The following is a 23,538-nucleotide window of genomic DNA, read 5'->3' as shown; positions in this document are numbered from 1 at the left end:
CAATGTCATCATTATCTCTGTTGCTAAAGCTGTTACAGCATAGGCACAAGGAGGCCCTTCACATTGGCTCCTGTGTGGTTTTTATTGGCTGCTATTCTTTTTTAAACATTTCTTTATTTTTTTTAACACACTAAGGTGCTACCAGGATCATACTGTATTTTCTCCACCTTAGTCGTAGACAAATAAAAGTTCAGGGGTTTTTGTTTGGGTTTGTTTTAATTTAGTTTGGTTGTTTTTTTTTTTATATAGAAGAATGGAATAGAAAATCAAGTCACACACTGTAACCTCACTGCTACTGAGGTACCACTGCTCCTGGATCCACCCAGCAGTCAGAGCTAAGAGAAATGTGTATTCGTGTGTGTGTGTGTGTGTGTGTGTGTGTATAACCATTATGTAAATGTACATGTATAGGAAGTATTCATACTGATACCTCTAATTCCAATTTGTTAAAAGGTATATTACAATACCTTTTTTCTAACCCACAACTTCTTTTTAAACAGAAACCCAGTTGTCATTCTCTATAGTTCATTTACTTATTTGTTCAGTCCTAGAATACACATGAGGTAATTACATAATCACTAACTGATATGATTAGTTTCAATAGCCATACTTAATAAAAAAAAAAAAAAGTATAGTATTTGTTTGCTAGAGTCAAAACTCTGTTTTCCAAAGTTGCTCAAGATTAGCTCTTTGGGTTCCCGTCCCCTTCAGTTTGCTTCCATGACTCATTTGTACTTTAGGTAGTTTCATTCGTCACTACACGTATTCACTTCAAGTCTATCCTGTACAAACTCCTAGTTAACTCTAACAGTTAAAGCGATACAAAATCTGCATGCTTTTCTTTACTATTCTGGTGAAAACCTCTGTTTGTTCCACCACACTTATATACTCCCCCTTGGTACCTAACTAACTCTGATTCTGATTCATCACCCCCACATGGTTTTGGGAGGCTTGTTTGTCTGTTTGGGTATCAGGGTTAGTTTTGTGGTACTAAAATATCAAACTCCAGGCCTTGTGCATGTTAGATAAACACTGTGCTACTGAGGTACACCCCTATTCCTCACTTCTGTGTTCACATTCAAATGAGCAGAGCACAAAAAGTATTTTTTACTATCTCATTTCTTCCTAAAGATATGGTTTTGCATTTTCTAAAATTTACTAGAAGTAATTTCAAGAAAGTTCATGGTATCTCTTCATTAGTACCTTCCATGTTCTACTGGGTGAATACAAAATATTTTCATTTAACCACATACTCTCTAGTTACACTCTTCCTAGTATTTTTGTAATTATACATGCTATCTTTTCATTCATATTTTCATAAATGTGAATTTTCAAGATGGTATGACAAATTAATAGAAGAGGATATTTCTGGGTAAGAAGGTAAGCAAGTGCTTCTCAAGTATTTAGCAGCTTTCCCTCTTAAGTGGTAGTTGGTTTGAATTCCTACAGGAATCAGAGTGACTATTTCCCTTCAGGGTCACCCATGGAATTCATCACACACTTTTAACATTGCCATTTTAAAGGCTGAGGAACATTAGTTAATTATTGTATATAAATGTGTGACTATTTGTAAGTCTAATAAGTATTTGCCATGTGTGAGGTCAGCTTTATTTATCCCTTTCTGATGAATGTGCATGTCTTTCTCTTTTTCCATAAACTTTTCAGTTCTTGATTTTCTTCTCTTTTCTTTTTCTTTCTTTTGTCTTTTCTTTCACTCTCTTCTCTTTTCTTTTCCTTGCTGCTAAGAATCAAGTCCTAAAAGTAGCTGTCTAGTTCTCGCCCAGTGAGCTCTCTCATCTCATCTCCTCCCCTGTTTTCTTATATCCTTCCTCCTCTCTTCCTCTCCTTTCTTTTCTCTCTTCCTTTCCCTCTCCATCTGCCCTGGCCTTTCTAACCTGGAAAATACCTTATCCAGTTTGACTCTTGGATTTGAATTATTTAGATACTAAGGATATAAGCCTTCTGTCTACAGTAGATGGTCTGAATATTTTCTTATCTTTTATGACCTGTTGACTATAAAAAAATCTTTTATACAGTCAAATTTATCAATCTGTTCATTATTATTCTCTGAGTTTCGTATAAGGTTAAAAAATACCACGCATCACCTTCCTGGCCTTGTGTGTGTGCACACCCACAGGTCTGTTATCATTATTGTGGTTTTCCATTTAGAACTTGAAGCCATTATTTTGCAGTATAATATATTATGTAAGGAATCTTTCTGAGTGCCCACCCAATTGTCCCAGAACTGCTTATTAAGATGTCTAGCCCAATCATTTGAGATCCTGTATTTATCATACACTAAATTTCTACATGTATTTGAGCACATGTAGTTAATTATGAACATTTTATCTTATTCAAGTGACCCACTGGTAAATCCAAGTTTTAGTGTCACCTGGTTTAATCAGAGAGAATGCAGTGAAGCCTATTTGTTAGCTCTACTCAGGACTGTTCACATTTTTCCTGGTATGAGTATTGCACATCTTCCGCTAGATCTATTCTTAAAGTTATTTAATCTTCCTCATCACAACTAGAATGGTCACTAATTCAAGTAACTAAATTTAAGGATGTTCCGCATGCAACATTGACAGATGAACTGTCAAAACTCCATGTCTAACTACCAAATGTTAAGTAAAAACATGGCCTGACTTTATTTGGACTGTTTCCAAATAAAGGAAATAAGAGAACTGGATTAAGAACCCTAGAAACAAGATGATATTATAGACACAACATCTTTACTTATACTCAAAGATAAAGTTTTTCAGGTTTAATAAGGAAACCACATGCTGTAAAAACATAGCATTAGTTTCTATAGAGAAAACAGAAAAATAAAATACAGAAAAAAGAAAGTCTATAATGACAGGAGTTTGCTACTTCATAGCAAAATGGCAAAATTATAACTGAAGATTTAAAAAGTACTGTCCAGTCTATCATTGCCAGATTTTAGCAACTCCAGTGAGCACATTCAGCTTCATGTATTTGTAGAAGTTATCACGAAAAGGTCATCACCTTATTTGCACAAACACATTATTATGTAAAACTAAGTAGTTGAAGAGTCATACATATTTTGTTCAAACCCTTTGCCATCTGTTGCGTTTATTTCATGCATTTTAATTATTTGGGAGACTTCAAGAAGCTCTACATTTTAAAATGCCTTCTGTCACCAAAGAGTATCTCACAGTCCTATGATTTATTGTAATTTATTCAGTAAACTAATAACTAGTGGGAACAGACTCATGCTTGATTCGGTCTATACTTGCTACTTTAGGGTCTGCATTGAGGAATCTACAGTCAACCTTAGCCTGCAAATATGACAAGCAAACTCGGTGATTTTTATGGAGACATAAAGCTTATAGAGACATGCCTCCTCAGTCTCTATTGAATTTATCATATATGTGTATTTAATATAAAAAAAGTAAGTCATCAAATAGTGGAACAATAAGGCAAAATTCCACTTACCTATAAAATATTAAAATGACAATGTCATCCACTAAATGCCCAGATGCTAGATGTTACCTAACAGATGTCCAAAGATATACTGTTTGCTAAGTTTACATATATATTACAAGGAAGAATTTTTTAAGTTCTTACCCAGTGTCTACTTGGTTACTTTCAAGTATAATTTTAAAAAGTTACTATATACGTTTTACATAGATAATCAATATACAAACCAAACTCAATAATATATTTTTGCTTAAGAATAAACACTTGAGATTTTCAGAGGAACCTGCCTGAGCAGCAAGCAGGAAATTATACAAATCTGTCTCCCTGCTTTTCCTTGTAGAAAGGTCCAACTTCAGTTTCCTCTAGCCTCCCTGTCTCACCCAGAGAGGAAGGAACAGACACACAGGTGATGGATAAACACACTGATCAGGAAAACTGGCTTGCATAAACAAGAGACTAATTGTAGGACATCAGAACACTTTTCCTCTCTGGGCAATTGGGCTCTACTCTATTATATCAGTGGATTACAACTAGACCTCTCAGTCACTGACTATTTAGGAAGGAATCTTTAGGGAACCCCAAGACAAGATAACAAAAAACAAGGACAGTTGAAGAGATTCTAGTTTCAGATTCTTACAGCTACAGCAACCAGTAAACACAGCCTAACTCCAAACAAGATAAAGATTAAGTTTCTCATTTAAAGCCTATCTAATTCAGTGGACATTATAGGACTCAACCCTAGAATTACACAATGCATTAAAATTAAAATCCTAGTCCAAAGAGACAAAAAAAAGCATCAGAACCTGACTTAGATGTAACTCGCATTTTTGAACTACTAGAGTAGAAATTTAAAATAATACCAATATATTAAAAGTTATTAAGGAATATTTATACAATATGCAAAAAATATAAGATGAGATACAAACGCTAGGAAAGAATCAAAAGGGAGTGTTAGAAACTTTAAGACTTCCTCTGCATCAGAAAGAAAGAATTTCCTGTACAGAGTCATCATAACTAGGGCATGCTCGATAAAAGAATCTATGAACTTTAAGATAAGTTATGATACCCAAAAATGAAAAACAAAAGAAAAAATGAATTTCAAAAGCTAAAATGATAACTAAGAATGCTAAGAGAATTACAGAAAGCAAAAATCTCAGCAATAGCAAAGAAGGTATGCACTATCACTTTTTGCAGGGAGCACAGAAAATGGTGGGTTCTCAAAGAGCTAAGTATACACCCATGTATCACACCTAAATGCCACCTCTGGGAATATACTCAAAGGAAGTAGAAGTGGAATATCATCTTGCATGTGTCACATGCCTGTAACATCCATTCTTGGGAAGCAGAAGGGTAGGCACAAGTTCCAGTCCAGGCTAAATGACAGAGACCCTACCTCAACAAACAATAACAAAAATGAAATATGAATGTTTACTAGGTATTATTTAATTATCTTTAATCTTTTTTTTTTTTTACAGTCCAGCTGTTATCCCCCTCCTGGTCTACCCTCCGACAGTTCCTCATCCCATTCTCCTCACCCTGCCATCTCCAAGAGGAAGTCCCTATCCCACACCCACCTCTCCTGGCCTCCCCACTCCCTGGGGCCTCAAGTCTCTCAAGGGTTAGGTGCATCTTAGCATTCATATAGAGTGAAATTGCATAATGGTCAGTATAAAAAACAACATATTAAGATGTAGAAATTCACATTATAAAGCTTTAGTGTCAAATGCAATTCTAAAAATTGTTGTACCATTCAAGATGCAGATAAGAAAAGAGTATGGAACAAAGGAGGAGAGATATAGAAAGTAAAGTTACTAACTCTGACAGATGTTACAGGTATAGAGCAGCAAGGCTTCCCAGTGTTTATGTGTGATGTGGGGAAGGCAGACAGGCTCAGCATAAGCCTCAGGCTCTGGGAATTGGGTGGGTAAACATGATGAAATAGAATGAGGAACAGAGGAAGAATTTTTGGTTATGGGAACTTAGAATTCAATTCAACTATGGTGAGAGGTAACAAGGATAATGAATGCATGCAGACGCGCGCACACACACACACACACACACACACACACACAAGGGAACTTGAGCAAGTCAATTTTGCTAGTGTAAAGCTCAAAAATAATCTTCTTTAAATTTTAGCCTTGAATACCAGTCACAAATCTTGCCTGTCAGAGCACACAAAATATCCCAGAGGCCACAGGAAAAAGCAGTTTCAGGGACCTCGTCTGCAACATTACTTGTGTCCATAGCTGCTTCATGAATGCCAGAAAACGCTATTATACAAAATGTGCTCTTCAGGTCCATGTCCAGAATTACTGAGGCTTTCTTCAAAAAGTGTTTGCATCCTGGATATGAGGGGTGTTTGTTTGTTTGTTTGTTTGTTTGTTTGTTTTACCTAGGAAGAAATAGTTTAGAAGTATATTGATAAAATAATTTTCTCCTTAAAAATGAAATATAAAACACCACCAGCAAAGAGAATCTCAAAGATATTGTCATAGTCATTTGCATAATAACATTATTAGTAAGCCAAGAGATAGAAGTAATAGACGTGTTCACCATGTGATCAGAAGATATATGTGATTTTTGCAATAAGGAAGTAATCATTCAGCCTTACAAAGGAAAGAAATTCTGATATATGTTATGATATAAATAAACCTTGAAGATACTATGCTAAGTAAAATAAGAGAGAGAGAGAGAGAGAGAGAGATGTAGAAATCCCAAACAACACAGTTCTATTTACACCAGCTCCCCAAAAGAGTTGAATCCATAGAAAAATCATAAGCAAAGTACCCGAGGCACTGGAGACTTTTAGAATGCTAAAGGATAGTTACTGTGATGGGAAGTATGGTAAATATATAATATTATTTGTTTGTATTATTTGGCAGAGCTCACAAAGTTGCCTAGCACAAAGAACAAAATTTAAGTAAACAATGGTCTTTAGTTGATAATAACATGTAATTATTGGTTCATCAATTGTAACAAACTATCGCTGCACATGTAGTAAACTGTTGCTGCCTATGTGTGTCAGGGGAAGCACTCAATTTTTCTATAAGCTTAAAACTATTCTACAAAATATAATCTGTTAGTAAGAAAATATGCCCACTATTTCCTTGCTGTACACACTTCTCTTTTTTAAAGATAAAATCTTTCTGTGGCCTCTAATTTGCAAGCCTCCTGCCTCTGCCTTCCAAGTGCTATGATTACAGGCATATATTACCATATTAAGCTAAATAAATGACTTAGAGACATGCTAAAGGGATTCTGAGGAGATTAAAAAGCAAAAGCAAAACTGTAGGCTGAAATAGGCTAACTTCATGTTTGAAAAACAAGCTCCTGAAGGGGTAGAAGGAAAGAATCCAGACTGTTAGACCTGCATGAGTAGCTTCTTTCAAAGGCTAAAGTAATAGAGCCAAAACCACAGAGACAGGGAAGGGCAAAATGAAAGGCCGGCTTGAATTCCAGGCTTATGAGTCTAGATTATTAACTATGGGTGATCTAAGGCACTAAAATAACTTGAAATAAATCAATATGATGAACAAGCAATTGTATGCAACTCATATTAGACCGGGAAGATAGTTCAATTGCTATGATAAAATTTAGTATAGACTAATGGAGTAAGTACCTGAATTGGGAAGACAAGGAGAACAGAAATGATGCAAATCCAGTTACTTGTGCAATAAATATACAAAAACCAAGAAGGAAGTGAGTCTAATTCCCAAGGCGGCGGGAAACGGAGGTAAATGTTTACTGGTTTCAGGAATGTTGAGCTTCGCTCTGCTGGAAGGTCTGCAAGGATAGACGTACACTAGATACTTTGGTAATGTTGGATTTGAGCTCCGCTGCGAATCTAAAATAGAAGGAAATAATTGGAAACCAGCCTCAAAAAAAGCATTTTGAAGTTCTGAAAAAGATTTTACCCTTCTAGGAGAAAAATGGTCTACAGAGAAACAAAAGTGAGCCCAACCAAAAATGAGAATCCAGAGAAATGTACCAAGAAAGCCCACAGGCACAAAGTGCCACACACACATGGCTGCTATATTCACAGAAGGAACAACCAAACAGAAGAGGCCATCACAAAACCTGAGGAAGATGTAATGCTCTCTTCCAAAAGATCATAGGAAATTTCCTCTTAACTCAGACCCTGCTGCCAGTCTTTTAAAACATTCTTCTGTTTTCTTCTATACAAAAGATACTAGGCCTCCATGGACAATCCGTGACAATTATATGTTACCATTTATTTACAGTAAACATTTTCTTTTGGAGTATCATTCACTAACAAACAAAATGAAAAACAAAAGGGATATATGACTTGAATCAGAAATAACAGTTAAAAGGCTATCATCGACAAGTATATTTTTATAGGGGGAGGACATAAATTGCTTTCTTTAAAAAAGTCATGTCAGTAGCATCAGAAATGAAAATCTAAAACATAATATCCTTGCACAAAAAGGAAGCCTATAGGGCCAGGCAGGCAGGATAACTAGACTAATACATTTGAAATCCCAGTTCCCATATATAACTACAGGAGTTTTACTTATCTAGCAAGCATCCACTCAGGTATCTATCCACTGAATGACTGACTGGCTACAGTGTGTGAAGCATAAAGAAGACCGGATTGAACAAGCCACATCTTACCCAAGGCACTACTGCCATTATCTAAGACATGTTGGAATATTGTAAAAAGAGAAAGAAAAATATTACTTATTCAAAGAAGTCTAATTTGCATATCTGTCAAATGGAAGGTGGCGCTGGCAGAGAAATGTAAATATGTTACACCTTTCTCTAAAAACTCAGAAGAAACTCTTTTACTATGGATAAGTAGCCTCATTGATATTTCTTCATTTCCTCTAATTCTTCCCTGTGTAGTTTAATTAGGTTAACTCTGAGACCCAGTCAGTTTAATCACATCTTAATGGGAATTTCTTTAAAAAAAAAAAAGCGGGGCATAAAAAAGTTTAAACTAATATTCTAATTAAAGTTAAATAGAATTCAGTATCATTTGGAATCCATGTCTCAACAACTTTGATAAGAGAATTGTGGTAATGTGTAAAATATCAAATTGTAGAATTCAAGATTTAAAAGCTTTCAGGAAAGATGGAAAACCATCTGTCATGATAACTCCTCTAGAGAGTTACACCAACTGTTGCTCATACAGACTGAAACTGTGATTTGGACCTTGCCTCTTAGAGGATGACGCTCAGCAATTTCAACAATCACATAATACCTACTTTTCAAAAGAAAATGTTTCAGGAAAACAGGTATCACAAAAAGATTCATTTCAACTTGAATGGCAATTACATGTGACTCACATAGAAAAAAAAACCTGAAATATAAAAAAATAGTAAAAATAAAAATTGACAAGAAATGCAAGTATTATTAAAACTTTCCAAGGTGATCTTTTTGAATGTTATGAATTAATTAGGCTTGCCACTGATGATTAAAATTGATATAGAACAAATAATTTCATTTATAGGTTATCTGTAGACAACGCCATTATAGCAAACAAGAACTTCTTTTCTGTTCAGGATACAAAGCTAGTAATATAGAATAAATACAAATATAGGAAATTGGGAATTCCAACAATAGTATCAATATAAATATCAATGTTCTCGAGTTAAGAAATCCTAGTTCGGTGATGGTGGTGGTGGTACAACATGACTTTAATCCCAGGACTCAGGAGGCAGTGGCAGGCTGACTTCTGACTTCAAAGCCAGCATGGTCTACAGAGCAAGTTCCAGGACAGTCAGGTCTATACAGAGAAACCCTGTCTTCAAAAACCAAAAACCTATAAATACAAATAACTTTAAAAAGGCATGGCAAGAAAGCCAAGGAGATAACCCATTTTCTAAAATATTTTTGCTTATTTGGAAAAGGAATAAAAATATAACAAAGATCTTAATCAAACTAGCAATGGTTTTCATGAAAACTAAAAAAAATTTTGACTATATGCAAGAAAAAGATGTAACCATTTATTAAAACAAAATATTTTTTAAAAGTTATTTTAAATCAGACACTGACATGGAAGTTGTAAATTAGATTGTGAAATTTAAAATTATGTTACTGGTATGTTAAAAATAATAGGAAACTTTTAAAGGCCTCATACTAACAATAAATGTTACTTTCCTTAATATTAGAAAAGGGCATCATAGATTTTAAAAGATTTTTGAAACTAATTAGACAGAAAGTGGTACTAATAAAATATAGTGATACAGATTACTGAACAGGCTACAGCACCTTCTGCCTAAAACTTCATAAAGTTGGGGACACATTCATCTTGAATGGAGGCTCTAGTGTTAAATAAGGTGAAAACTGACTTCCTGTTTCCATTAGCCTCTGTGCTGATGCCCCAGAGAAAAAACTTCCCAAAATGAGACAAATGAGGCTTTAAATTTTTAGAGTAGTCTATACACCACAGTGTCTATGTAAAATGCCACACCAAGAAGGTGTCTATAGTAATATAGGATTGTAAGGGGGAAAAAAATACATGAAAAGATACAGCAGACAAGCGTGAGAGACCCGGCTGGAAAATGAATATCACAGGGCTGGCTTGTTTGGTCTCAGTGGGAGAGGATGCATGTAATCTGACAGAGACTTGATGGACCAGTGTGGGTGGGATAACAACGGGGTTCCACCCTCTGGAGGAGAAGAGGATGGGGATGAGAAAGGGGTCTCAGTGAGGGGGTGCCGGAGGGGCAACACGTGGGATATTAATTAACTAATTAATTAATTAAAATAAATTTTAAAAAAGAGAGAGAGACCCTGGTAGAAATTTTTAATTGTTACTCTTTAGGGGGCTGGTGGTTAAGTGCAGCCTCCCAAGCTGCTAAAAGGGCAAAATCTTCAAAAGCACCCAACTCTGGCTAGACAACTGCCTTTCTTCAACCTGAATGTTTGCGACCATAATTTCAAATACTACATATATTTTATAGATCACACAATTTATATTTTATATGGCTCTGTGCTAGATGTATATATACTTTTTTAAATTGAGGACTGAGTCTCACTAGGCTTCTCAATTCACAATACAGTATTATTCTAACACAGTAAGAGATTTTAACAATGAGACTGTCACAAGGCTCCCCAAAGTCTCTATTCACTTCACTCAGTAATGTGTGCTGTAGAGATTAAATGATGAACTGCTCTTAGCTCTCATCTTTAAGGAGTTCACACTTTAGCAGGAAAGAGTATCATGTCCACAAGCAATTATGAGACTTGTGTAAAACACTAATATAGGTTCTACATAGCACTTCTGAAGAGCACACTGAAATGAGTGCTGTGAAGACTTCTGGCCCTGGGGAAGTGGAACATCTACACAGTGAAAAGCACACAGAAGGCTTTAGCCAGCCAGCTGATAAGAACTTAAAAGGTATTACTAAATTTCACCCAGAATCTACTCTGACAGTTTCCATTTTCAAAGCCTATGGAATTTCAATTTGTTGCTAGTATTTTCACCATATACAAAGCTCTCATTCTGAAACAAAAGCTGGCTGGTACACCCATCTGGCATATGGAGAGCAGGACTCATGAAAATATTTCAAGTCAATACTGATGACATCAGTCCAAAATCAGACATAACCAAGTCATCATCACTGTGGGGATGAAAAAGGGCCATCTATCTTTAAAAGCCTTTTAAATATTTACTAGATCTAACACTACTAAGAAAGAAGGTAGCATTAATTCAGTCTTGGGAAACAGCCCTGCTTTTTCCTCTCAATACTTATGCATTTAAAGCATCTTTAACGCATTTAGAGTTCTTTACAGAGCAGCTGACAAATCATTTCTCCAAACTGGCAAAGTGTTGAAACCAGAATTTAAACAGAGTCAGCAGAGAAAGATAGAAGGGAGGTGGCTTCTTACTTTTCCATCTTACATAAATACATCACTAAAACATTTGTCCTCTCTGAGATATATGAACTGGATTTACTAACAACTAAAACATATTACAATCTAATTCTGGGGAATTTTTTGGATGGTACAAAGATTTTTGTAAAATCAAAGAACTATTTTTTCTGTTTAATACATTTAGGGTATTTTTTTTTTTTTTTTGTAATCACAGAACATATATATTACCTGTTTTCTTGGGGAGGGTCTCCTTGATCACTTTCTATTTAATTGTTTTTCAGTTCTGTAAACTCTGAAAACACTTGCTGATACGTTTACATAGGGATTTCAACCAGCTTTTTTTTGTGCTCCCGGCAGAGTTCTGTTTTTTTTTCCTCCCAGTAATCACACCTTTCCACTAATGAAAGGCTTGCTAAATCTATCATTTCTCCTCTTACTAGTAGTCAATCTTTCTTCTCAGGCATCTCCTGATGCCAAGAAAAAATTGTGTGCATTATCTGTTTGCTTTTCTAATCATATCTTTGTTACATCATTTAAACTAGATCAGAAAATAAGAGTTGTCTGGTATGTATGATGATATTTGTGTTTTATCTATATCTACCCATCCATGCGAATTTTAACTTACAATAAAAAGAGTTAAGTTGTTCTGTTAACCTGAAATGGTTATAAATACAAATAGAAAATGTAGGCACACAATGAAAAGTATCATTGACAACTGATGTTTTCAACAATAGAAATATGAGCGTTAACAATAAAATGCACTCATCACCCACAAATTACAGTCTAGTCTGATTAAAAGTAGTCAATACCAATGTAAACTTAGAGAGGACAAAAAGAAGAAAACTCACTCAAAGTTAAGCAATTTAATTTATTCAAAGCATTAAGAAGTCTATTGTCAAAGGCAACAGAACTGTTTATGTTAACAGGAGGATAAATTCTGCTTGATATGCCAGATATTTGTTTCATTAGCTTAAAAAATTAGAAAGGGAAAAAATAAAGACATGAGATTTTTGAAAAATACTTTTATTGAGTGTGGGTTAATGTTGCCTTTAACTTAACTGCATTGAAAAGGATCTACAGTAGGAAATAATGCCCTCAGGTTGCCTGTGAGGGAATGTCCAGACAGGATCAGCTGAAGGAGAAAGCTTCACCCTGCAATGGGCACCATTCCAGAGCCTGGAGCCCAGACTCATCTGAAGGGGGACAGGAAATTTCCACAGCACACACATCTGTCTTTCTGCTTCCTGGCCACTGTGAAGTGAGCTACTTCCCTGAGCCATGCCAAGGTTGAAACCTGCGGAAGCAGGAGTCACAATGAATACCTCCCCTCTCTACACTTACACCCCTTATATGGTATGATTTTCTCTGGTGTCTTATCATTCATCTAACAAAATGAGCCAAAAATGTTTACCACCTATAGACACATACATGTAGTATGGAGCCTAATGAATAAACAACTTGAATACTAACATAGGAGAAAGCAAAATCAATTAACAGCTTAATTATCAAATTGTTTCCAAGGGTAAGACTGTAGATAGATTACTTTTTATACTAAAATCAGCTTTTAAAAATAATTCTTTTGCTTCCCCCTTTGGCAATATTTATGAAACTGCACTATGAAAGTTGTGAGATGTTGAGAGCTGCCAAGTGGGTACTGGGAACTGAGCCTGCGTCCGCTGGAAGAGCAGCAAGTGATTTTAACCACTGAGACATCTTCCTAGCTGCCTAGGGTCCCATTCTTTGCAAATCAAATCAAATGCAAATAAGGCTGGCATACATACATACTAAAATATAACCATAATTATTCATGTCAAAAAATTGTTGATGTCACTAATTCTGTCAATTGTTTCTCTACATTTCCTAATTTAAAATTTTTATTATATGGATTTGTATATTTGGGAGGTTGTGTGGGCACCACAGCACACACACGGAGGTTAGAGGACAACTTTCAAAAGTTGGTTTTTTCCTTCTATGTGAGTTCCAGTGACCTAACGTCATGTTCTCACGCTTGGTAGCAAGCACCAAGCTTGCTGGAAACCAAGGGTCCTCTGTTAGAAAACCAAACCCTCTTAACTCTGAGCTATCTCTGCAAACCCAGGAACCCATTTTTTAAATATAATCCTTTTAAATGTAATGTATCAGCAGTAATATTCTTTATTTAAAAAATAAAACATATCTAGATGAAGAGTTGCTTAGCATGAACAAGATCCAGGCTTCACACCAAGATTGTGTCTCCTAGAAATTACAGGGAAGATACATTAATAATACTTTAATAATATGACTGCCTAAACAATATCAAAACAGTGATAATATCAACAGATATGATGCAAAATAGAAATTTATCAATGAGTCCTACTCCTAGATAAAAAACTGAAAGCACTAAGGGCAACTAACAGCTGAGGGAAAGACAATTAGTTTCTCCCAGGGATGAGGTCCTAAACTCATTATCCACAACCCTGAAAGTTTATCAGCCCTGAAATCATATACACCCAAGCCATACTAAATAAGCTCAGCAAGTTTTATTTATATATTTATTCATGCATATTTATGTATATGTAAAACTAATGGAGAATATAAAGGGGATGGATCAATTTGGGAGGGAGTAGGAAGGAACACAGGAGTGGTTAGAGAGGGAAGGGGGAGGTAAGATGATTATATTTTCACTTTAGTTTTTTTAAATAAATAATTTTTACAAATCCTGACCTCAGTTCTCAGTTGTTAACTTCTTTGGCCACAGTTGATAAAGAATAAGTAATGAAATCAGAGTGTGCAGAGGGGCAGAGAGAGAAAGGCTACCAGAGAGAAATGGAAGGAGAGGAAACAGGACCATGAAAGGACAGCATAGGGATGGAAGAACTCAGAGATAGTGCTTTGCTGTTGGTTGGTAAGAGACAAGCTTTATATGCACAAGATGTTTATTTATAATCTATAAATAAAATATAAAAACATTATAGTATTTTATCAGGCTTTAAATCTGATACTTATATAGAAAAATATCAAATTTCCTTTTTCTTCTCTTTAAAAAATAAAAATAGATACATGAATAGAAGAAAAACTAAAACTTTATACTGACTCATTTACTTAAAATTGGTCACTTCAGTGCAAAACTACACCAAGAACAACAACCAGCCGCACATAATCTTCCCTCAGAGTGCTTTTGTACCTGGAATAAAATAAATAAGTAAAATAAATAAAAGCATAGAAAATAATTTCAGTAAAATACATAGAATAATAAATACCAAACAGTAAAACAAAACCTAAGTTTTCTCTGCCCCTCTAAACTGATAAGTTTCTTTATAAAATCTATTCCCAGATACATTCAAATCATATTCAGGTGCTACAAATGCAAATCTTTCTGCTTACATAAAAACCGTTTTCACCATAGGTGAGTGGTTTTATTGAAGAGAAACTGTAAGCACTGTGGCCTCTATACATTGATTTCAAGGGACTACATGACACTGCACCATCCTTGACTCAATGAAAACTGCCAAGGATTGATGGCAGTATATAAGAAAGCCCTCAAAAGGAAAGCAACAATACCAACCAGCCAGAGCTCCCCAGGGTCTAAACCACCAGCCTAGGAGCACATAGGGAGGAACACATGACCCCAGCTGTATATATAGGGGAGGATGGCCTTGTTGGGCATAGGTGGGAGAGGAGATCTTTGGTCCCATGAAGGCTGAACACTGAGTGTGGGGATGGGAATCTGAGGGTGGGGAGGTGGGAGTGGGGGGGAGGTGAGTGTACACCCTCCTAGAAGCAGGAGAAGGGGGGATGGGATAAGGGGTTCCTGGGTGGTGGGGGAATGGGGTAAGAGGATAAAATTTGAAATGTAAATATTATATCCAATAAAAGAGGGGGGAAAAAAAGAAAAGCTGTTAGAACCAACATTTTTAATAAAATGTGAGCCCTCTTAAAAATTATCTTGATACTAAAATTTGTTTTGAGAATTGTATATTGCAGAATACACAGCCTTGGTGTATCTACTCATCAAGCATACTGAGCAGACCTGCTCAAACCTCTGAGGTCCTGGAATTCCATCTGGATGCAGTGAAGACACAGTGTCAGAGGCTTATCAATTTACTCTTCCCCCCAACCCTCTTCTAATATCTCAATGACTGTAATCAGCTTGAAGAAGTTAATGAAGAGTCAGCGCCTCTATTCCCTGGGCTTGGGGACTGAGGTGGTTAATATTGGGCTGTCTTTCTAGGGAAAAGTAGTGGTTTTGTTGGAACATGGAGGATTAGCTAGGATTTATTTCATAGCCATAACCTATTGGTAGAAATCTGTATAATTGTTATCAAGATGAAGTTATAATTTCTTAAATGGTACAAAATTTACTTTGATTTCAAATTTAAGGTTTTCATTGGTATGAGCTTCTTATTTATATAAAAGTGAGATGAATATTGATACTCTCATAGGCATTGTACCTGTATAACACATTTAGGAATACAAAGCTTAGACCCAGTCCTTCTTTAACTTTTTTTTAACAGATTTGAGATGGTTAGCCTGTGAGTTAAGGTACTATAGCAAATTCATGGCTTGAAGTTTATTGTTAGGGTGTTTTCTATGTTTTATTTAGAAATAGCTGAGTGAAGTTAACAGAAAACAGTCCAGATTACCTTACATGGATAGTTGGTTTTCAAAACGTCAGAAGTCCATAGAATTGACATTACAAACATTTCTGTAGTAATGTTCATTTTGATTAGAGACATGTCTGCTCCTGACAGCTTCCTGTCTTGGATTCTAAGAAGAAATTGAGCATCTTTGGAGTTACTCTAGTTGTGGTGAGACAGCCACTGGGCAAGAATTGCCTCTTTCCATCTACAGACAAATTACTGTCCAGAAAAGGACACACTTGCAGAATAGTCGACTGATTATATCTGCCTAGACAGAGCAATCAGCCCTTAATAATTCTGTAGCACTAAGGACTGTCAGATGATCCTGGGCCAGAAGGCTGAAGATCAGATGCTCCAACGTTTTGTAGTATAGGGACTGTCCAGGTGTTCAGCGGTCTCTATAAATTGGCTAAGTTTCAGAAGCTATGCTTTGTGCTTCCCATAATTTTAGTTAACTCAGCCATTCTGGATTTTTGATGGGGTTGAAAACTTATAGTCTCATAGCCAATCCTGGCTATTTACCTTGAGAGAAAAGATTTGAGTGGATGGTTTTCAGCTGACATTCATTCTAAAGCCAAGAAAAAAGCCAGGTTCAGAACTAAGTGTTTTAGTTAGGAGAGATGACAGAGGTTCTGGTTAGTCAACAAAATGATGGACTGGGTACTAGGACTATCTTGTACCTCACTGGTACAAATTGGCATAATTATGCTCTAACTGTATTTTGAGAGAAAAGTTTTATTTTAACAGGAAGCGTGATATGTAGGAGGAGCTAAGGTGGGAGGAGTACAGAGAGGAAGAGAAGGAGTAAGGAGTGGAGGAGAAGAAGGAGAGGAGAAGCTAGGTGATGAGAAAGAGAAAGAAAGAGTGGGGATATCAAGGCAGATGTTCACGTGTCAAAGATAGCTGATATATCTAGGTTGGGTATTAGGTTACACTTCTGATTGAGCATTACCAAACTTATAAGGCCTTTGATTAACATTTTTAAAAATTGTATAAAAGCAAAAAGGAAAAGGGGGCATGGGATAGGGGTTTTCGGGGGGGGGATGGGGAAAGGGGATGGCATCTGAAATGTAAATAAAATATCCAATAAAAAAGAAAAAGAAAACCAGAAAAAAAAAAAAAGAAAGCCCTCAGAAGGCCAACCAACATGTTCAAACTATTTGCTGAGCATAAAACATCAAAAAATACATGATCAGACAAATTCTTACAAATAATTAGATTAAGTAATGGGCTACTTAGAATCCTGTCAAGAAATCAGAAAATAATTCAGACCAAAGATAATTTTTTTCATCAGCTTAAATGGCACTATTATTAATTTTTCATAAGATTTTAAATTTTTGGTATTTAAAGTCAACAAATTTAAATACAGCCAACTTTTTTGAAATAGTCATATGGAAACTGACTACCACAGAAGATTCCTAAATTACATATGCATAAACATGAAAAGAACAAAATGGAGTTATTCTATTACAGGGTAGCAATGCACCTAACTATACACCACAAGATAAATATAAAAAGCCCAGTAGCAGGAATGGGTTATATCTTTTAGAGTTTTGGCATAGACCCCATCCACCTCAAACATTACAGGTTATTGAAGTTGCTTTGGTTATCCTCCGGATCCTGACAGTAAGACCCTATTTTTGTTGAAGATAACACATACTGAAGCCATAGATCACAGTAAAAGTGAAATGATATTGACCTGGAAGCTTCATCCTTTCTGACAAGTTTTCATGGTGCTTGAAGATACTGTACAGGCAGCCAGATTAGAAAAATAATCATTAGTCACTCAGATCTCTGAACCCTGCAAGCTACAAAAATGACTGACCCAGCAAGAAGGGCCAACTGGTATAATAATGACAAGAACACCATCGGAATAACCAACCATTTTCTGATTGTATTTAAGTCATGCTCCACAAGACAAAAAAAAAAAACAACAACAACAAAAAAAAAAAAAAAACTGTCACTTCTATAGCCTGTGTCTACACAGGTTACACACTTTAGGGAAGAAACTATGACTATTATTCTAATAAATAGACAAAGTAGTATTCCACTCCTAACAACATCATTATATCCACAGATTGGTGCGACTCTCACTTGAGAAGTCTCTTTGCCATAGTAATACAAGGCTCATAGATGGTCAAGATACAGAGAACACGAGACTTCAGAATTCACAGCCATAACTGGAACATCTATAATATATCATTGCTCCCAAGGCTCCGGGATCGTTGGGCAGAGGGGGCAAAAAGACTGTAAGAGCCAGAAGTCGCAAGTGACTACAAGGAAACACTGTCACAGGACACAGCAGACCAGCAGCACACATGAACTCACAATGGTTGTGAATAGTTGTGATAGCATACACAAAGACCTGGGCAAGACAACACAAGAGCAAATTTCAGCCTGGAGAGAAGAGTTACTCACACAGCACCACCCCTAGCCATAAAGCTACTGCTGGCTGCTAGGAGAAGGAAATAACAGTTTCCTCTAAGAGTGTAGGCCCTGGAAAAGTTGATCACACTCCAGTGGAAGACCACACATCCAAGCACAAATTGGTCTTGAGAGGTTTAAAAGGAAAAAAAAAAAGGCAGGAACACAAAGTTGGATGGTTTGGAAGGGTGTTTGGATCTAGGAAGAACTAGGAGGAAAGAAGACAATGATCAAAACATGCACAGAACTCTCAAAGAACTAGTAAGGTTACAAAAAGACTCACAACTAGTTAATTAGATAACACAGACATGTTCCCCAGGTCCTCAGGCATGAATGCCTTTCAAAGTAATTTACCCAGCATCACAAGAGAGCGCAGAGCTCCACTTGCTCAGTTACATGTTCTTCTCTGCTCTCATTCAAGCATTCATGTAAACATATTCATGTTTGATGCCAGACATGGTACTGCTAATGCTTAGAGGCCATGTAGATAAACAAGAAGAAAATTGGCAGTAAGATTCCAAATGTTAATCTTGGGAGCAATGATATGATGTAGAATCTAAGTGTCAAAAACTTCTAAAACTTTAACTTATCAAAGAGTTCAATTTCAACTATATTCTTATCATCTTAATTCTAGTATCTGGAAGCATTAAAACTTAATTAATCTCTGATTCAGCTTTTCTGACACCTAGAAAATTTGTATATACAGTATAAGAAATGATGAAAAATTGCTACCAACAGCACACTGAAAAAATCTGGAAGTTCCACCGATGTGAAAAGAATTGCTTTTCACTGTACATAGTTAGTACTCATTCTATAAAAAATATTATCACACTCATGTAATATTTCCATTAAAATGAGATTAGCACAAGACTTTTAAAAATAGGTTTGATAGAAAGAATACAGCAAACCCTAAATGCTTCAAGTCTAATTTGTTTTTTAAGTCTGAAGATCCACACATTCAACAATAAGAAGTTTCCCTGAGACACAAGCTTAAGTGCACTTGGTATAAGCTGAAGTATGGGAAGCCTATCCTTGGGCCTCTGCATAAGTCCCAAAATCTCCATCTCTGCATTTAGTTACTTTGTTGTTCCTTGCTTCGCTCACATTTATAAAAAAAAAAAAAAAAAAAAAAAAAAAAAAAAAAAAAACAGCCAGAAGAGGTACTACTGTAAGCCAAGCAGCTCGAAGTAGCATGCAGCCAACCATGGTTATAAATGAAACACAAACTCTAAAGTGAACTAAATGTAACGGAATTTAAACATTATGGAATTTTTTTTTGAGATTTTAGTTTTATTTTATGTTGTGGCTTGAGTGAAGAGAGTGGTCCCTATAGGTTCATATGTTTGACTCCCAGTCAGATTATTTAGAAAGAATTAAGAGGTGTGATCTTTTTGGAAGAATTCTATCACTGAGGGTGGGCTTTGAGGTTTCAAAAGCCCATACAAGGCCATGTCATCTCGTCTCCTTCCATCTGTCCCTCTCTCCTCTCCTCCCTCCCCCTCTTTCCCTTCTTCTCTCTGCCTGGATCAGATGTGAACCACCAGCTACTATTCTAGCGTCTAGCACCATGCCTATGTGCCTGCAGTCATGCTCCTGGCCATGATGCCTCTGAAGCTGTAAGCAAGACTCCAATTAAATGCTTCATTCCATATACATTGCCTTAGTCATGGTGTCTCTTCATAGCATTAAAATATTAACTAAGACATATTGTTTCATTTTGTAGCTCGACAGCATGGCTCTCAGGCATGAACTTCATAGATGACAGTATCACTTTACAATATCATACAAAATAAATGTATGTATGTTTGTATGTAGGAATGCTTCCATTGTACTTCCATATCTAGCTTCCTGTATTATCTTCCAGGCAGTCAGTTTAATTGGAACTATCAGATCTTATATGTGAACGTGATGACTTGGCATGTGAATTGCAGAGATAATAACATTATATAGCCTGCCACTTCAAACAGCAGGTGTTTAGATGTCATTTAGGAGACAATTATTTTATTTCATTATTAAGGATATCTCTACACCCTGGCTCTGCATCATCCGCGACAGTTTACAGCTAGCCCTCTGTTCCCTCCTGCATCTTCAGCTAAGATGCAAACGGGACTTTACCTCACTTTCTGTTTTCAATTCAATTTCATAATATAGGTAACTATAGTTTCTTATCAATTGTTACTTTTAAGTCCTAGTATCGATTCAATATAAGAGGACAGTCTAGAGAAAATACATGAAAGAAGTTAAAACTGTTCAAGGTGACTAGACAGATACTTTTGTGCTGATGCAAGCAAGCTCTCTGCTTAATTTATAGAAAATCTGTACATGTTGTTAAAGACCATAATCTGAAAAGTCATTAAATGTGAAAATTTTATACCAAATTCATATATACCAAGGATTATGTTATAAGAACAAAATTTTTAAAAACTGTCTTCTCAAAAAAATGATCTTGTTAAAATTATGACTCAGATGGATCCTATTGTAAAATGCTTGTTATGTAGCAGCATATTTTTTAATTGCAAAAATTATCAAAGCCATTTAATTATGGTAACTTTATTAAGCAACACATGGGGAACATGGCAGATATGGTATGCCCAGGGAAAGAAAGCAGGGGAGATATTTATAAACTCAGTTTATCTCACTAGACTTGAGCCATAAATTAAATAAATTGGAAAAAATCTATAGAAAAAAGAAGAGAGCAGACATGCTAATTAAACGTGTACTTTGGCAGTGGAGGTTAGCAGGGATGATATAAACACAGTGCAGCTGCCACTGTTGTTCGAGGTGTTGATGATGAACACAATGTTACTGGAGAACTAGCTTCTTCATACCATTTAAAGACAAAACTCAATCACAATGTTTACCTGAACCACTAAAGCACATATTTAAGTAAAGGCAAAATGTTTAAAGGATTTAATGAATTGAGGCATATTAACAAGCCATTTACTGTATCAAAAACAAAATTTGTGGCAGAACCTGAGGGTGAAAACGGTCTAACAGACTTAAGACTTAGTGGATTTAACTACTTGTTTAATGAGTTAAGTGTCTTCAGAGAGAAAAACAACTTAATGATACAATGTTTCAAATGGTAACAGAACTCCAAACCATAAGTATTCTAAGTGAAACCCAAACTAAGGCAAACAATTTTATGCATTTCAACATGTTTGCTAAAATAATACGGAGCCTTGCTTTTGAAGCTGACAGGGGATTTTGAAATTAGGTTTCAAATTTTTCAGAAAATTAATCCATACTTTGATTTATGTATGACTCAGTAAACACAAACATGTTATCTGCACAAGAGTGCATGTTGTGGCACTCTTGTAGAGGTCAGAAAGTAACTCAGAGGAGTCAGATCTCAGCTCTCTCCTTTTGCCATGTGGGTTCCAGGGATGAAACTCAGGGCTTAAGGGTTAGTAGTAAACAGTTTTACCAGCCTGACCCATCTTACTGCTCCAAATTTTTGTACAGGTAAGTTCATTTTCACTTACTAGTGAAAGATGTGTGTTTAACTCATTCAAACAAGTGGCTAAATCTTCATGTATTTATTCATCATTATTGTGGGAGATGAGCTCATGCACAAAATACAACTTGGTAAAGTTGAATCCTGATACTTTGCTAGCCCCAATTTCAAAATGGAATTCATAGAACTACAATCTTCAACAAAATGAACATCACTTTTTATTAGACCTTTACAGGTCCTACCTTCCAGACACAAATCTCTGTCTCTGGTGGAAGTATCATGAAAATTATACACATTTACAATAAATTTACATTTTCAGAAGCCCAAACTTTCCATAGAATTCTATTTTTTTTAATTTATTTTTTATTGGATATTTTATTTACATTTCAGATGCTATCCCCTTTCCTAATTTCCTCTCCCTAGAAAACCACTATCCCATGCCCCCTTTTCCTTTTTGCTTTTATACAATTTTTTAAATGTTAATTAATCAAAGGCTTTATAAGTTTGGTAATGCTCAATCAGAAGTGTAACCCAATACCCAACCTAGATATATCAACTATCTTTGACTGGTGGAGAAACATGAACATCTGCCTCCATGCCCCCCCCCTTCTCTCTCTTTCTCTCTCTCATCACCTAGCTTCTCCTCTCCTTCTTCTTCTTCTCCTCCACTCCTTACTCCTTCTCTTCCTCTCTGTACTCCTCCTACCTTAGCTCCTCCTACATATTACCCTTCCTGTTAAAACTTTTCTCTCAAAATACAGTTAGAGCATAATTATGCCAATTTGTATCAGTGAGATACAAGATAGTCCTAGTACCCAGTCCATCATTTTGTTGACTAACCAGAACCTCTGTCATCTCTCCTAACTAAAACACTTAGTTCTGAACCTGGCTTTTTTTTTTTTCTTGGCTTTAGAACAAATGTCAGCTGAAAACCATCCACTCAAATCTTTTCTCTCAAGGTAAATAGCCAGGATTGGCTATGAGACTATAAGTTTTCAACCCCATCAGAAATCCAGAATGGCTGAGTTAACTAAAATTATGGGAAGCACAAAGCATAGCTTCTGAAACTTAGCCAATTTATAGAGACCGCTGAACACCTGGACAGTCCCTATACTACAAAACGTTGGAGCATCTGATCTTCAGCCTTCTGGCCCAGGATCATCTGACAGACCTTAGTGCTGCAGAATTATTAAGGGCTGATCAGTCCATGAGAATTCTAATAGAGAATTTAAATATGAGAAAGTACAATGGAAATACTGTATGCATTTTTCAAATTACTAACTCAGTAAATATAAAATACTGTAAAATTAATTTTGAAAATGTAAAAATCTGATGTTCCAAATGCCTATCTAAATCTGTTGAGGGTAATATTAAAAATGGCGCTGCGTGGGCTGACTGTCTAAGTGGCAGTGGCTCTGCTTAGCTCAGGCCTCCATGTTCAGTGGCCAGAGAGCCACGCACACAACAACTTGAATCGGCCAGAGGCCATGCACACCACAACTAGATGCACAAGACACGAGCATGGCGGTTAGATCTGCCAATCCACCAAGCTGTCCACAATGCTTGGCTGAGCCCAAACCATCCCGCCATCCATGTGGTATCTGGTAATGAAGAGTCTTTATACTTAAAGGCTATATCTCCAATTGGTACATATATTTGGAAATGCTCAAATAACAAGATGCCCACACAATTAGAATTGTAAACCCAATTAACCCAATTAACTCGAGTAGTTATGAATAACTACTCGAGACGGCTAAA

At 36.0% G+C, this 23,538-nt stretch overlaps 1 protein-coding gene across 21 annotated transcripts in view; it reads right to left on the bottom strand.

Moving 5' to 3' along the window:
- Window positions 1-23,538, bottom strand: part of Macrod2 (mono-ADP ribosylhydrolase 2) — a 1,857,339-nt gene that overhangs the window by 1,734,197 nt on the left and 99,604 nt on the right. The window contains exons 4-5 of one of the 21 annotated variants that reach the window (XR_013108848.1): window positions 14,354-14,443; window positions 12,439-12,574 (exon numbers count right to left, since the gene is read on the bottom strand). The exons of 17 other annotated variants lie outside the window; for them this stretch is intronic. Coding sequence is in view for 3 of the 4 variants with exons in the window: in XM_076929860.1 (XP_076785975.1) it covers window positions 12,330-12,574 (245 nt within the window). In the remaining variant the exon portion in view is untranslated. Of the gene's footprint in view, window positions 1-12,287; window positions 12,575-14,336; window positions 14,444-15,970; window positions 16,027-23,538 lie in introns of those variants that run through there. 3 more of the 21 variants (XM_076929860.1, XM_076929866.1, XM_076929864.1) reach the window with 3 other exon arrangements.

This window comes from Arvicanthis niloticus, chromosome 2, assembly GCF_011762505.2.
Source record: "Arvicanthis niloticus isolate mArvNil1 chromosome 2, mArvNil1.pat.X, whole genome shotgun sequence".
Taxonomy (NCBI): Eukaryota; Metazoa; Chordata; class Mammalia; order Rodentia; family Muridae; genus Arvicanthis; species Arvicanthis niloticus.
Note: the sequence above shows the minus strand (reverse complement) of the source record. Positions and strands in the feature narration are given on the sequence as shown.